Source organism: Neophocaena asiaeorientalis, unplaced genomic scaffold (genome assembly GCF_003031525.2).
Source record: "Neophocaena asiaeorientalis asiaeorientalis breed wild unplaced genomic scaffold, Neophocaena_asiaeorientalis_V1.1 scaffold79, whole genome shotgun sequence".
In the NCBI taxonomy this organism is placed as follows: domain Eukaryota; kingdom Metazoa; phylum Chordata; class Mammalia; order Artiodactyla; family Phocoenidae; genus Neophocaena; species Neophocaena asiaeorientalis.
This window is the reverse complement of record NW_020175402.1, coordinates 5,150,025-5,166,596: the sequence shown is the minus strand read 5'-3', so window position 1 is coordinate 5,166,596 and position 16,572 is coordinate 5,150,025. Positions and strand designations below refer to the sequence as shown.

Below are 16,572 nucleotides of genomic sequence, written 5' to 3'. Positions count from 1 at the left end.
TCGGTGAGAGTTAGCACGGGGCTGTGGCTCAGCCCGCTTCAACCCCGCCTCTGCCTCAGTCTGTGTGACCACAGATAAGGTCTTTCCAGGAGACCTCTAAAAGCCTTTGGACCAAAAAAGACCCTGAAAATCTCCTTTTCAGAAGCTCTTAATGATGAGCACAGCTGGAAGAAAGCCTGGAGAGGCAGCTGGGTTAGCCCAGGTGTGTGCTGGCTCCCCGGTGGGAGGGTCACTCCACCTCTCTGAGCTCCCTTTATCTGTGAATTGGGACCAAGGCCTTTGACCTCATAAGTCATGAGGCGGGGACTTTAAAGGTCCTCCCAGGCCACCACTGGGGCCCATCCGCCCAAGAACCCTGCCTCTGACGAGGGATGCTGGGAGGGGACCCTATGGGGTCACCCATCCTCTTCTGAGGGTCCACCTGTTCACTGGACCTGAGCACAGGGCTCTGTACACACGCAGCATCCCTGAGGAGCCAGAATCATTATCTCCATTTTACCAGGGACAGTTGCAGCTCAGAGAGGCCAAGGCAGCTACCCAAGATCTCACAGTGAGCAAGGGGCGGAGCTGGGCTTCAGACAGCACCGCCCTCTCCACCAGGAGCTCAGCTACAAGGGACAGAGCTGGGCTTCAGACAGCACCGCCCTCTCCACCAGGAGCTCAGCTACAAGGGACAGAGCTGGGCTTCAGACAGCACCGCCCTCTCCACCAGGAGCTCAGCTAGTTGTTTTCCTGCTTTGTCCCTGCTGGCTGAAGGACCCCAGAAATGGCCCCGTTGGGATCTGTGGGAGAGCGGCCCTGGGGAGGGTGGCAGCGGCCAGGGGGACAGGCAGCGCACCTGACGTACTTCCCATACAGCAGGCAGAAGAAGCAGAGAGTCACCATGTTCCAGTTGGTGCTGTTGTTGTAGCGCATCAGGTTCAGGGCCAAGGCCACATGTGAGTGGCAGTTGTCACAGCAGAGACTGTGCTGGAGAGGCGGGATGGGCTGGGTCAGGATGGGCTGCGGGAAACCTCCCACCCTCGTTCCCGCCCTCAGGAGCAGCCCACCTACCATGCGGTGCTTGTACTCCTCAGAAGCGTCGTGCACAGCCGTGTCCCACGCATTGGGCCCGCTAGCATATACCTGAGCAGGGTCCAGCTTCCAGTACCTGAGGGGGGAGAAGGGGTTCTGGGCACTGGCTCAGCTCCGCAGACGTCCCCTGACGCCTGCTCTGTGCAGGGCCCTGAGCCGGGTGCTGAGGCTACAGGGGCGAGGCAGGTCCAGGGAGGGCCACACAGCAGACAACCGAACAGTGTGACATGCCCACCGCCATGTGGGTCCTGGGGAGGACATGAACTCACTCAGTGGGGGCGTGAGGGGCTTCCTGGGGGTGACACACGAGTCCAGTGTGAAGGAGGAAGGATTAGCCAGGCGCAGAATGGGAGTGAATATTCTAGGGAGAGGGAACAGTTTGAACAGAGAAAGAGGCACAGGACTGTGCAGTGTGTACCAGAAATTAAGAAACTGGGCACTGCTGGGGGATTCAGAGGGAAGAACGGGGTGAGGGATGTTGGAAGGTGAGGCTGGAGATGCAGGGGGGGCCACGTTCTGGGGGACTTGAAGGTATCCTGAGGAGTTCACCCGTCAGAAAGCATTCTCCCCATCTCCCCACATGGGAGACTAGGGTGAATGGGAGAATAGCTGGTGGAGCTCAAGTCTGTGAACCTCAAGCCGGGTGACACCCCAAAGGGTCTGGGCCAGGGGGCACTGGGAGGTCAGAGAGCCCTCTGGCTGCTATGTGGGGAATGGCTTGACAGAGGAGCCTACAGACTGGACCAGTGAGAAACCACCGTGGCCGGGACTTCAGCTGCTCAGGGGTTCCTGCCTGGAAACGGGTGTCCTTACAACTCTCGCTGAGGAGCAGTCTTGCAGCAGACACCCAGACCAGAGGCCCCTGGCTCACATCTCCAACTGCCTGAGGGAGTCAGCAGGGTTTGGAGAGCCCAGCTCCAGGCCGCCCATGCTGTGTGGGACACCAACTCCTCCTTGGGCTCCACCCTCCTGGATGCTGCCTTGGGCAACAGAGCATCTGATGCTGTTCTGAGCAGACTGAAGACTGAGGCACTGTCACCACAACTGAGGTGGGCCCCCAAGACAGAAAAAATGAAGTCCCCAAATCCCATGCAAACCAGCAATAGCTCCAGGAGAGACTAAACTGCCTTTATTCTCTCCAACCAGAACTTTCCAGCAGAGTTCCAAACCATGCCTCCCTCACACCTTAAATGGTGTGTATGTTCCTTGAGGGGCAGGAGAAAGAGTCCAGGTTTTGCAGTGAGACAGACCTGCATGTGAGTCCCAGCTCTGCCACTTCCTGTGTGATCTTGACCAAGTCCCTTCCTTATCTTCACCTTTCCGAAGGAAGGAGCTGAAAACACGACCTTGCAGGGCTGAGGCAAGGCCTAGATGGCCTGTGGATAAAGGACCCAGCCAGGGACTGGAGTAGGAGATGTGTGGTACAAGGTCAGATGCTCTGGTAGACCCTGGCTGCCCCCCTTCACCCCATCCTCAGGCTGCTGGCTCCTGCTGTGCCCCAGAAGGCCTGGCCTGCTGCTCCAGGTAGGAGGAACCTGGCTCTAGGGCCAATCACACGGATGTTCATCACTTACTTGGCAGGCTTCCCGAAGGCCATGTTGTCTTCCTGTTGAGGGACAAGAGCAGAGGTCAGTGGGGAGCCCGCATCCAGCCCAGCAGACAGACCTGGGTTGGTGGTGGAAGTGTCGTGACTTAGAAGGAGGTAAGGTGGGTGGGCAGAAGTGGAGCCCGGGCCCTGCTCTGGGGTTGGCGGGATATCTGAAGGGCCAGCAGCAGCTCTTCTGTGTGAAGAAGGCAGTGTGGCAGGAGTGCACAGAGCACTGAACCCGGAGACCAAACACTTGGGGTACAGCAATGACTGCCTCTCTCTGTGGCTGCCAAGTAATTCTCTCACCCTCTCTGGGCCTTGTTTTCTCCAGGTTCTCTGGTCAATCTCTGGTCTTTGTCCACAGGGGAGTGGTCTCCTTCGTGGTGTGAATGAGGACAACCTCTGACCTCCTGACCCAACAGTGGTGGCCCACACAGAATCTGGCAGTGTGACTGCAGTCAAAGCAGGATGTGGGGTGGGTTGGGGTGAGTGGGGTAGACACAGCGGTTGGGCCTCAAGAGGCCTGCTACGAGGGGGATGTTTTAGCCAAGTCCTAGACCTGCCACACAAGATGTGGGGTACAGGAGTTACAAAGGGACAGATTCTGGGTTCAGAATCTGCTGACAGAGCTGGTCAAAGATGAATTATCATACACGTATATGACAGTGAAAGTAATGGGTACGAGAGACCTTTGTGGTGTTAAGATGATCACGACAAACGTGAACATAAGCAGGTTGGCGCCACCACACCCATTCATCCCAGCCTCTGATGGAGAGGAAGCTGCAACCTCGAAACAGGCAGGATGCTGCCTGCTCATCTGGAGCAAGCCTCCTGCCCTATCTCGGGCACATCCCCAGGGAACAGACCTGAGAACACAGCTGCTTCATTCTAGAAGGCCCGCCCCCTCTTCTCCATGGCCACACCCAGGGAACCACGTCAGCCTCCCCTGTGCCCCCGCCTTGTGACTCCCACCTTCTGAAGGTCCAGACACTTGGTTCCTGGACCAAGGAACCAGGATGGTCTGACTCTCCACTCTTGCCTCTAACCCTACCCATGTCTTGGTACCCCCGGGGTGGGCAAAGGGCTGGGTCAGTTACTTAAGAATCCTGGCCACACTGCCCTCCTGGCCTGTCCCGGAGGCGAGAGAAAGGGGAAAGGGGTCAAACACTGGTGAGAAGCAGAGGGCTGGACCAGGACTGCATGGCGTCTGCATTCTCCTGCATATTGGGGAGACAGGAAGGCTGCCTGTGGGCAAGATAGGCTCGCTTTCCACTTGAGCCCTGGAACCCTCCAGAGGGGGGCAGAATGGGGACTCACCGACACAAAGTAGGGGCCAGCAAAGTCCCGAATGACTCCTGTGGATGTGCAGATGCCCATGTGGCCAATGATGGGGAAAAACCACCTGTGAAAAAAAGGACAGGGAAAGGGCAGAGCTTGTGGGTGTCTTTCAGGTGGTCAGACAGACGCTGGGAACACTCCATCCAGAGTTACAGCATATGAATATAACGTTGTGTGGTAAGTGTCCATCAGGGTGGCGGCAGCGGGAGGGGAAGTACAGAAGTGGGGCAAGTGCAAGGGAACAGCAGAGCCGGGAATCGGCGCAGCCCACAGAACAGCTAAACTCAAAGGACGGCAACGCTGAGTGTGGAGAGGAGGCGGAGCCACTGGAACGCTCTTCTCACTGCTGCTGGGAGAGTTTCCACAGCTTTCAAAAACTGGTACCATACCCTCTACCTCAGCAATTCCACTTCAGAGCATACACCCAACAGAAACGAATGCTTGTGTCCACCAAAGCCGCGGACAAGAATGTTCACAGCACCTTTATTAAAAAATAGCTGGAAACAACAGTTGTCAAAATTCACTGAACCGCACACTCAAAATGTATGCACTTTATTGTATGTGAATTATATCTCAATAAAGTTGATTAAAAAAAACCTAGAAATAATCCAAATGTCCAACAATAGTAAAGCGGGTAAGTAAACTGGGGTATAGTCATACAGTGAAATAGTAGGTAACAATGAAAAATAATAAACTGCTACGCACAACATGGATTCTCACATATACGAGGCAGAGTAAAAGAAAACTTACACAAAAGTGCATGCATATTATTCTGTTTATGTGAAGTTCCAGAAAAGGCAAAACTATTCTATTGTGCTGGAGGGCAGAAGAGGGGTTATTTCTGTGGCAGAACTGACTGGCACAAGGGAGCCCAACGGATACTGAAAACATCCTTTCTCTTGACCTGGGTGACATGAGTGCACACACATGCAAAATTCATTGAGCCGTATACGTAAGATTTTTACACTTTATGTTATACCTCAATTAAAAAGTTTTTTAGGGCTTTCCCGGTGGCGCAGTGGTTGAGAGTCCACCTGCCGATGCAGGGGACACGGGTCCGTGCCCTGGCCTGGGAAGATCCCACATGCCACGGAGCGGCTGGGCCCGTGAGCCATGGCCACTGAGCCTGCGCATCCGGAGCCTGTGCTCCGCAATGGGAGAGGCCACAACAGTGAGAGGCCCACGTACAGCAAAAAAAAAAAAAGCCTTAAAAAGTTTTTAAAAAAGTGTTGGGGGGCACTTAAACCAGCGTGTGTGTGTGGTGTGTGTGTGTGTGAGGAAATGATGAAGAAACAATGTGTGCAAGGGTAGAGATCAGGACAAAAGCATGATGCATTCCAGGAACTGAAAGTTTGATTTGTTTTTAATTCTAATTTTTATTTTTATTGGCTGTGTTCAGTCGTTGTTGCTGCACGCGGGCTTTCTCTAGTTGTGGCGAGCAGGGACTACCTTTTTGTTGTGGTGTGCGGGCTTCTCATCGTGGTGGCTTCTCTTGTTGAGGAGCACTGGCTCTAGGCACACGGGCTTCAGTAGTTGCGGCACACAGGCTCAGTAGTTGTGGCTCACAGGCCTTGGAGTGCAGGCTCAGTAGTTGTGGCGCACAGGCTTCAGTTGCTCCGCGGCATGTGGGATCTTCCTGGACCAGGGATAGAACCCGTGTCCCCTGCATTGGCAGGTGGATTCTTAACCACTGCGCCAACAGGGAAGTCGAAAGTTTGAATTTTTAAAAGCCATGGGCATTTAGAAAAACCCAAATCTCAGCTGGACCCCGATATGCAAAACACAAAGGAACTCCGGATCTGTCTGTAGTCTGAGAACCATGGCTCTACAGGAACTAGGTGCTGGAGAGACTGATCCAGTTTAAGAAGGACTCACAGGGAAAAAAAGAAAAAAGGACTCCCAGGGCCAGCAGCCACCTGCTGATTTGAAGGCTGCCTGCTGGGAGGTGGAGGCAAAAGCCACAGAGATATAGCCCAAAGAAACAATTACACGGGGCTGGGGCAGAGTCAGCAAAGACTTCACACAGGAGGTAACTTTTAACCTTGACCTGTGAAAGCACAGGATGTTGACAGGCAGAAAGCAAAACTCCAAGGCAGCAAAGTGCTGCGTGTGCCTGGAGAATGGGAGGGAGACAGGAGTCCAGAGGCTGTTCTGGAATACTGGCAAGAGAAGATGGTGATCGTGACCAGAGTACTGGTCAGGTGAGAAGCAGATGTCTTGAGAAGATCTTCAAAAGGAAGACCGGGCAGTTTTATGACGATAGGATAGAGCTCTTCCAGGTCTGCAGCTTGAGCACCTGGAAGAATGGTGGGGCCAGAGTGGTCTTTTTGCTTTTGGCTGTGCTGCATGGCTTGTGGGATCTGTTCTCGGACCAGGGATTGAAGCTGGCCCCCCGGCAGCGTAAGCGCCGAGTCCCAACCTTACTGGATGGCCAGGGAATTCCCCAGACTGGTCTTTTAAGAACATGATCCAGATTCTGTCATTCCCTTGCTTTAACATCCATTACGGGCTTCCTATTACACTTATACTCCAAACTCCTTCCAACAGTCTGGCCCTACTTATTCCTTGAAGTCACCTCACTCTTCTCTCTAGCTACACTGCCCAATTCTGGTTCGTCAGACACACCAAATCCTCCCACCTCAATGGTTTTTTTTTACATTTGCCTTCGTCCCAGACACTCTTCTAGAGCTTCACATAGCTGGCTGCTTCTCATCATTTAGGCCTCAGCTCAACGGTCAACTTTGGAGGTTTCCCTTGACAGTGCCTTCTAGAGTAGGCACACACAACCCCAGGCACCCCAGATCCCATGACTCTGCTTTAATTTCGTCATAGTATCTACCGTTATCTGCAATCATCTTGTTTACTTATATGGTTACTGCCTTTCCCCTCTAGTATGTAAACTCTGAGACAGCAGGGATTTTCTCTTATTGATTGCAGTAGCCCCCAGGGCAGTGCCTGGCACATAGCTGCAGCTAAGCAGTCACTGACTAAATGATGCATGAATGAATATCATGCATTTAAGAGTGGAGTCAGGCTCTGAGGTCAGACCTGGGTTGAGTCTTGACTGTTTGGGGCAGGCACTCACTCCCATCTGTCAGTGAGAGGTGAACAATGATGACGACGACCTCAATGGGGGGCGACTGTGAGGATCAAACAGGATATGCCTGCAAAATGCTTATGACACTTCCCTGCACTTGGTAGTTGCCCAATGTTGTTACCATGAGGCGTACAATAAATACCTGCTATCTGATTGGCTGGACTGGCTGGTGTACACTAAGTTGCTTTAGACTCATAGCGGCCACAGGATGGACACTCAGAACTATGGGAAAGTAGCTCCTCTGGCTTCTCAGGCCCTAATCTCAAGACCCATTCTCCCCCTCCCACCCTCAATTCCTTTCATCTGGTCAGGGAGAAGGTCTGGGTTTGACCAATACTCCACATACCACGGCTTCCCTGGAAGTAGAATAAAGGCTGGAGACAACAGAAGTCTGCGCCTGGGGAAGCCCCAGAGAAGAAACTCTCAAAGTATTTGTCAGTCTGGAAGCTCCATGAAGGCAGGCTCCAAAGCTGCTTTGTGGACTACTGTCTACTCAGACCTAGTACATAATAGGTCCTCAAGAACTATTTATTGAATGAATGAGTTATTGACTCTGGAGCTCTACCTGGTATAGGTAGACTATTTCAGTGGAAAAAGCCCTATACTGGCTTCTAACCTTTATTTCCTCATCTATAAAATGAGGATGACAGTACCTATTTTCATTACACTGATAAAAGGACTGAATGAGACAGTGAATATAAAATGTTTAGAACAGAGCCCAGAACAGAGTAAGTATCCCATCTTTGCTGGTTTTAGTAGTAGCAATAGTTGTTATCTGGCTTTTCATGCAGAATTATCAACACTTCTGAGGGGACAGACAGATCTCTGGATTCAGTTTCCTCCTCTCTGATCCACCCTCACCACCTCCAAAATGAACGACAGTTCCTTGTGCCACATCTATTCCTAGCTCTGCATTCTAGGTCAGCAATCACCACAATGTACTACAATGGTGAGTTCACCTGTCTCTCTCTCTCCTGCTGGAGGCGAGTCCTTTGATGGGAACATGAGCCTTCTGATGGGGCAGCAGGCCTTATTCATCTTATGAACACCTGTAAATAGATCTGCATAGAAATGGGGTGTGTGCTGCTTCTGGCCCAGATGACTGGGGATCGTGGTGCCTCCACTCAATGTTGCTACCAGCTCTCCAAAGAGCAGAGGACTCCACAAACGTGTTTTTGAGAACAGGGAAAAACCAAAGAGATCTTGGGATAACAAGACGGGCTTTATCAAAACCAATACATTCCCTCCCAGTTATTCTCACATTAACATTTTACTTTCTTCATAGCACGATTCACTAACAGTTCTTTTTAGTTTACTTGTTTACTGTCTATCTCCTTCCACCATGATTTAAACTCTGTGCGAACAAGGATCATACCTGCTTTACTCACCACTGTATATTCTTATCACCTAGAACTACTCTAGGCACATAGGAGTCACTTAGCAGGTGTGTTAAAAAGAATACTGAGAGACTCCCCTGGTGGTGCAGTGGTTAAGAATCCGCCTGCCAATGCAGGGGACACGGGTTTGAGCCCTGGTCTGGGAAGATCCCACATGCTGTGGAGCAACTAAGCCCGTGTGCCACAACTACGGAGCCCGTGAGCCACAACTACTGAAGCCTGTGCACCTAGAGCCCGTGCTCCGCAACAAGAGAAGCCATTGCAGTGAGAAGCCCGTGCGCCACAACGAAGACCCAACACAGCTAAAAATAAATAAATTTATTAAAAAAAAAAAAAAGAATACTGAATTAATCAATGAAAACACTCTTAAAATTTTTATTTTGAAAGGACTCAGACTTGGATGTTCTTTTTTAAAATTATACATTTATTTACTTACTTATTTATTTGTTTATTTTTGGCCACGTCGGGTCTTCGTTGCTGCGCACAGGCTTTCTTTAGTTGCGGTGAGTGGGGGGTTACTCTTTGTTTGCAGTGATGTCTCTTTGTTGCAGAGTCTGGGCTCAAGGCATATGAGCTCAGTAGCTAGGTTCCCGGCTCTAGAGCACAGGTTCAGTAGTTGTGGCGCATGGGCTTAGTTGCTCCACGGCATGTGGGATCTTCCCGGACCAGGGATTGAACCCGTGTCCCCTGCATCGGCAGGCAGATTCTTAACCACTGCACCACCACTGCGCCACCAGGGAAGTCCAAGACTTGGGTGTTCTTAAACAAATGCATAAGCATTTGAAAACAGAACAACTTAAGTATTTTAACATAATACAAGAATTAAGCTCATTTTAGGATCAGCAACATATAAGGACAAAAATGATCCCTTCTCCACACCACTTGGCTGTTTTTGATACAGGGAACAAATCTATTCGTCAGGTGAGAGGGGACAGGATGTAGTCGAACGAGAGCAAGTTATGGAGTCAGAAAACGGAGTTTGGGATGCTTTTGCTTACTGTCATGTGAACATGATCAAGACATTTAATGGTACAAATTCATCATCCGAGAATATAATTCCTGCCTTAGAAAGTGGTTGTGGAATTCAGAGGAAATGGGTGTGAAAGAGCTTGGCCAACTGTCCAGCACTGTGAGGGGTGGTTATTATCAACTGTCAAGGCTGAAGCACGAGGGCAAACCAGCTCCCTACTCCCCCCTCCTCGTCCCCAAGCTCCTTGCTAAAAGGCGCCAGCAGTTTTGGAGCACCTGCTTACTCTTCTGACAAAGGCTGATGCCATAGAAAGAACCCTGGTCTGGAAGGCAGACAGCCTGGGACCTAAATGCGCTTTGCGACTGAGATGGTGTGTGATCTTCAGCCTCATCTGTGAGACAAAGGACTGGACTCCCAGATCTCTGGGGGCCCTTCCAATGACGACATCCCAGGAGTTGGTGTGGTCCCAATCAAACTCCCACTCTTGCCTCCAGACCCAGCAGGACGTCTTGCGTATAGGAAGTGACCAACAATCATTTGTTTAACGAATGAATAAGCCAGTGAGTGAATGAAGATGTCTCTCTCACACCCAGTTAGGGGCCCCTTTTCTGTACGCCCACAGGTCCTTCGCTTCCCAGCCTCAGTACCTTTCCGCGGTCAACAACTGTCTTTCAGATCAGACCAGGTGTAATGAGGGAGGGGAGCTTGTCCCATTCACCAGCAGAGCTCGCACCGCGCGGGTGGCGGGGTACTGGTGAACCCCGGACCCGTGGGAAGGGTTTGCTGTGTGTCGGGGCAGGAGGCTGGCCCCGGGCCGCCGGAGGACGCCACGCGGGCCCGGCTCTCCCAGTCCCCGGGCGGACGCCGGAGGAGACTCACGTGAGCACCGGTATGGGAGTCCACACCACGCAGTAAGGAAAGCGGCTCCGCTCCACGTCCATGACGCCGCCGCCAGCACAGCCAAACTGCTTCTTGTCCGTCTCGGCCGCCGTCGGCGCCTCCACTTCCGCCATCCCTGGCGGGGGTGGCAGCGGCGACGGCGGCAACAGGAGTGGCGAACTCCCTTCCGCTTCCGCCATGCTGCGCGCGCCCCGCTCCGGCCTGCCCCTGATGCAGCGCCGGTCGCTTGGTGGCGTCACTTCCGGAAGGTGGGGTCCGCCAGGCTTGGCCTTCCCGCCGGGAATAGTAGCCGCGTCCTTCTTGGCCCGGCCCACCTCCTTCTGCGCCCGCCAGCCTCGGGGGTTCGCGCTAGTACTGAACCGCAGCGAAAGGGATGCCCTCAGGCAGCGCGCAGTCTAGCGCAGGAGACTGACCTAGAACTCTGTAATTCAGTACGCTGAGGGCTCCTAAGAGGTGTGGTACAGTCTCCATTTATTGAGCGCGACTTAGGTGCCATGCACTTGACTTGACATACATCGTTTTAATCCCCATAAACCGCTTAGACGTGCGAATTTAGGTATTTCCCTCAAGTTACAAGTGAGAAACTGAGGCTTAAGAGGTGAGGTAAGTGGCCATGACTCAAACCCAAGTCTCTCTCCCTTTTTCATTCTGTGGTCTCTTGCGAGGTAGTGGTAGCGTAAAGGAAGGATAGACTAAAACAATGTGTGGCGTGTGTGCAGAAATAGGGGAAACTTGCCTGAAGATATTTGAGCTGAGCCTTGATGTTTGCCAGGTGGCTCGGGGATGGGGCTGGAGGGATGCGTGCAGCCGTGCAAAGAAAGAAAGGCCTTGCAAAGCAGTGTGCAGGAGTGTGAATATCACCGTGGCTGGAGTAAATCACAAACCTTAGATGTGATCCGATCCCTTCATTGTACAAATGGGAAAACTGAGGCTCAGGGAAGTTAAAGTAATTGTCTGAGATCACACACTATAAAGAAGCCAGGCTCAAATCTTAGATTCTTTGGGCTTTTTTACGGATGCCAAGATAGACAAAGAAAATGGAATTTGCTGGTGTGGGAAGGGAAAATGGGGGGACAAAGAAGGAAGGCAGCAGCTAAAAATCATGCTAGTGGGAGGTATGGATAAATCCGCTGAGGAAGGTGGGAGATATGCCTTTTGGGGAAGGTTTTTCTTCCGTTGAATTACCCTCCCTCAACACTGATCTATAGAAAGCCTGCTCTTCTGTTTTTAGAACCTAATATTTTAATGCATTTTGGAGGGGTATGTCTATCTCTGTTATGGAACTCTAAGTTCCTTAATTTCAGTAGCTAGCACTGTTCCTAGTGCAGAGCAGATGCCCACTAGATGTTTACTGATTTACAGAACGACTGGATGTTTTATAAAGGCCTCACAGATATCACAGCTGAAAATGATTCTAACCCACTCAAAATTCTTTGAGTATGTTTATGCCTCTCCTGTGACCCATGTGTGTGATCCTTGATGGGCAACAACCAGCATCTGGCACATGTATGGAATAGATTAAGTGTGCAGTGCCTGTTTGTTGAATGAATAAATAACATCTTGATTCAATCACTATAGCTGTCCCATCTCTTCTGGAGGGTCTTCGAGGAAGGTCTATACCTTAGACATTCCTCTGCCATCACTGTCAACCCATAATTCTAGCAGAGGGCTGGTGGGTGCCCTTTAAACATTTATTGTTTGTAGGGATGAATACACAACCAAAGTCAGTCTTTCTTAGGGCCTGCCACAAATTTGGTTGTACTAACACAAGTACCACATTTAATCTGACAACCTTCAGTGGTTTCCCATTGTACTTTGGATAAAACACAAATATACCATGCTTACAAGGCCCAGCATCATGCCCTTTTTTTAAAAATTAACTTGTTCACTGTCCTACAGCCTCTTTTCAGTTCCTCTCATGTGCCATGCTCTTGTATACCCCATGGACGTGGCACACACTGTTCCCTTCTGCCTGAAATGCCCTTTCTCCCTCCAAAACTGGGTAACGTTCATTCATCCTTCAAGTAGCAGATTAAATGTCACTTTCTCAGAGAGCTCTTCCTTGGCTTCCCTATCTAAGTTGGAAAGCTCCTGTGAATCTCCCCCTGGAACACCTTGTTCTTTTCCTTTGTAGCACATTTGTGGCTGTGTATTGTTGGACTCCCCTACTAGGCTGGAAACTCCTTGAGGGCAGACACTGTGTTTGTCTTGTTCACTTTTGTAAACCCAATGCCTAGTAGTGTCTAGCACATAGCATTTGCTTAATATTTGCTAAACTGAATGAATGGCAAATAGTTATAAGCTTGGTATGTATCATATGCTAGCTATAGACAGTCTGAGAGCAGGAACCTAGCTTGTCAGCTGCTACCTTGCAGTGCCCCAAGATTTTTAAGGGACCTATGGATGTTGGTAGGCACAGTGCTCAGTAGGGTCTGACCAGAGAGCCCTAGCTCCTTGGCCTAGGCAGCTGCAGAAGCAGGGGCATGAGGAGGGCCAGGTACCTGGAGGGAGAAACCAGCTCTTTCTCTGACTCCTCTGGAGCCTCTCTCCCAGGCTTGTTCCCCTTCACAGCCCGTTCACAGGACCCCCTCCCACATGTACATGTCACCTAGGTTCTCTTACCCAATGTTAAAGCTTCCCTGGCCTGTGCCCTTGCCTCCTGTGCTGCTGCCACCCCTATCACCCACAGACAGATGGGAAATCTCCATCAAAGACTAACAGTCCCTTCCAGGCTCAGAGGATCACAGCAGGGTCCTGGAAGAAGCTCCTCTAACAGAGCTCAGGAAACGATTGATAGAGCTCATAGCCACCCCTCCCCCAACACACACCCCGACCTAAAATAGGAATGACCATCTGGATCCACTTATAGGACTGGCTGGGGGAGGGAAGGATGGCAGAGCTGGAAGCAGTCAAGCTGGGAAAGCTTCAAGGGTAAGATGCTGCTTGTTTGAAGGGTGAACTCAGGGCACGTCCTCTCTTGGTATGAGTCAGGACACCCCCACAGTTGGCCCCATGTAAAAGTCCCCAGGGCTCACATACTTCCTTCCACAGGCCGCCTCACTCCTCATCCTGGCATTCAAGGCCCCCATGGTCTGGCCCCAACCCCCAACCTTCTTTTCCATCCTCATCTCTCTCTCTCCCTTGGGACTTGCTTGGATTTAACCTCACTGCCCTGTTTGCCCTTCAGAGAAAGAGCCCTGCACTTCATACCTCATGTCTTTGCTCACACTGTTCCTTCAGTAGAGTTCCTTCCCCTACTCTCACCCTTCCCCTACTCTCTACACCACTTTCAGGGTTTCCAGCAAATCCTCCCTCTTTGCTCCCAGAGCACGAAGCCTGTTTCTGCCTATTGCATATTCATGTGTACTTGCATTAGCATTAGCTGTTTACATGTCTGTCTTCCCCAGGAGACAGCAAACTCCTTGAGAAGGGGACTGACTGGATCCATTGGACCTTGTAGTCAGAATGGCACCCGGTAGATAGGAAGTGCTCAGGGAATGAGATCAGAGCTATCTGATGACCACAGATGGGTCACCTTAATGGCTCTGGTGAAGAATCACCTCAATCAGTAATCCAGGGAAGCAGGGCTGAGCCTGGGGCGATCACAGCGCAGGTTGGAGGAGCTGCTGGGTATGACGCAGTATGCATGTGTGTGTGTCCTCTCTTCTGCAGGCTTTCTGCTTCTGCTCCATTGGATTCCCCCCATTAAGCCCTAAACTGTCTTCCTGGATGGCTCCAAACCTTTCTGTGGTGGGGAGGGGACCGCTGGGGCCGATACAATGCAAGAAACCATTTGAGAACAGACCCTCTGACCCTTTAGACATCAGAGTTTTACAAAATGACTTTCTTCTCCATTCCATTTTATAGGTGGGCAGACTTACCCAACAAATTAGAAAGCACAGCTAGGACCAGAATCTAAGTGTTCTGCACCCAGGTGGGCAGTAAAGCACGGTGGTTAAGCATATGAACTCCAGCCGGCAAGCCCAGTATTGACCCTTAGCTTTGTCAGTGGTTGTCAGACCTTAGGAAAGTAACCGAACCTGTCAGGGTATCAATTTCCTCATCCCTAAAATGGGAAACGAAGATTGCAAAGTTCTTGTAAAGTTTATTTGATAGGCTATAGCTGAACAGCTCCTGGCCCAATATGAACACTCAGTGTTGCCTGTTACAGCAATTCAGACCACTCATCACCATCACAGGACTCTTAACCACTTAAGCACTTTGATGCGCATCCTCTCACTGTGATGTGGGGCCTTCTTACGATGCAGTGAAGTAACCAGAGCAGGTATCATGGCACCCATTTTCCCAATGAGAAAAATGAGCCCAGAAAGGTTCAGGAACTTTCCCAAGATCTAAGCATAAATTAGATAGAGTTGGGGTTCTGCACCTTAACCCTGGGCTATCTCTGCTGGTGACCCCCTTTAGGGCCATTAAAGAGCGATGAGGACGAGACCTGAGATTCTGTAAATCATCATAAAAAAGGTGCAAACTGTGGCATCACTAGGACCAGGACCTATTTTATACATATATCAAGAAGTGGCTCGGGTGCAGGAGGCAGAACATGGCTGAACAACAGAGTGTCTCACGCCTGCCATCATGTCCATCAGACACAGAGCCTGGCACGCAGTGGGGCACTCCACGGCAGAATGTATGGAGCAAGGCTCAAGATTTCTAGTGAAATCTAACGTTCAGGGACCGTGTGCAACCCCCATATTTGCTACCCACATCTTCCAGATAATGTGGAGGCACCAGGAGGGCAGGGACTAATCTGTTGCATGCATTGTCATTAAGCCAGTGCTAGGCCAGTAGGAACCCAAAAAATATCATGACATTAAATAAGATTCTTAAAGAACTGGACCAGGAATCAGAGATTAGAGATCCAGTCCTGGTTTTGCTTCTAATAACTTGGGTTTTAGGCAGTCCATTCCCTCTTCCTGCCCCTCTTTGGAACTCATTGTCCCTATTTGTAGTTCTCAGAGTATTCTGGGTGGTTCTGATGTATAGCCAGGGCTGGGATCCTCTGAGCTGATCTCTCATCACCTTTTAAGTTCTGCAAATGCATTTCAGCATGCTCCTTAGCACAGAGACCCGCAGCAGGCCCCTGGGGCCACGGGGCCACACCTGTCCACCACAAACACAGGGGTTGCAATTCTAATGTCTGTTTTGCTACACATTCACTACACAGGCTTATCTCACCGAGCCCCAGGCTCCCTGTCAGCAGGGCTGAGTCACATGTGGAAACACACTAAAATGGAGCACCACAGATCTTTTTACTGTCTATAGTTTTGCTTTTCCTAGAATGTCATATAGTTGGAATCATGCAGTATGGCTTTCAGATTGGCTTCTTTCACTAAGCAATATGCACTTGAGTTTCCTCCATGGCTTTGTGGCTTGATGGCTCATTTCACTGAGTAATATTCCGCTGTATGGCTGTACCCATTTGTTTCTCCATTCACTTTTTGAAGGACTTCTTGGTTGCTTCGTTTTTGGCAATTATTCATAAAGCTGCTGTAAACATTCATGTACAGGTCTGTGCATGGACATACATTTTCAACTCATTCGGGTAAATTCCAAGTACAGCAATTGCTGGATCCTATGATAAGACTACCTAACTGTGTAAGAAACTGCCAGACTGTTACCATTTTGCATCCTCCCCAGCACTGAATGAGTTCCTGTTGCTTCACATCCTTGTCAGCATTTGGTATCGCCATCCTAATAGGTGTGGGGTGGTATCTCACTGTTGGTTTAATTTGTAATTCCCTAGCGACATAATGCTGGTCATCTTCCGTGTGCTTGTTAGTCACCTGTATGTCCTCTTCGGTGAGGTGACTATTCAGATCTTTTGCCCTTTTTTTAATTGGGTTGCTTGTTTCATATTGTTGACTTGTAAGAATTCTTATATTTCCTCTCAATCCTTGGCTTGTCTTTTTCATTCTCTTAACAGTGATTTCGTAGAGCAGAAGTTTTTTTTTTGTTTCTTTTTTTGTTTTTTTTTTTTTAATTTTTCCGAACACGCAGGCTCAGCGGCCATGGCTCACGGGCCCAGCCGCTCTGCGGCATGTGGGATCTTCCCAGACCGGGGCACGAACCTGTGTCCCCTGCATTGGCAGGTGGACTCTCAACCACTGCGCCACCAGGGAAGCCCGAGCAGAAGTTTTTGATGAAGTCCAATTTATCAATTTTTTTTTTCATGGGTTGTGCTTTTTAT

The 16,572-nt window shown here is 50.4% G+C and overlaps 1 protein-coding gene across 4 annotated transcripts in view; it reads right to left on the bottom strand.

Moving 5' to 3' along the window:
• Positions 1–10,543, bottom strand: part of TMEM222 (transmembrane protein 222) — a 12,298-nt gene extending 1,755 nt beyond the window's left edge. Inside the window, exons 1-6 of one of the 4 annotated variants that reach the window (XR_003006127.1) lie at positions 10,344–10,543; positions 3,980–4,064; positions 2,649–2,680; positions 2,325–2,476; positions 1,054–1,150; positions 839–969 (exon numbers count right to left, since the gene is read on the bottom strand). Coding sequence is in view for 2 of the 4 variants with exons in the window: in XM_024766845.1 (XP_024622613.1) it covers positions 839–969; positions 1,054–1,150; positions 2,649–2,680; positions 3,980–4,064; positions 10,344–10,543 (545 nt within the window). In the remaining 2 variants the exon portion in view is untranslated. The remainder of the gene's footprint in view (positions 1–838; positions 970–1,053; positions 1,151–2,324; positions 2,477–2,648; positions 2,681–3,979; positions 4,065–10,343) is intronic. The other 3 variants (XR_003006128.1, XM_024766845.1, XM_024766846.1) reach the window with 3 other exon arrangements.
• Positions 10,544–16,572: the final 6,029 nt, after the last annotated feature.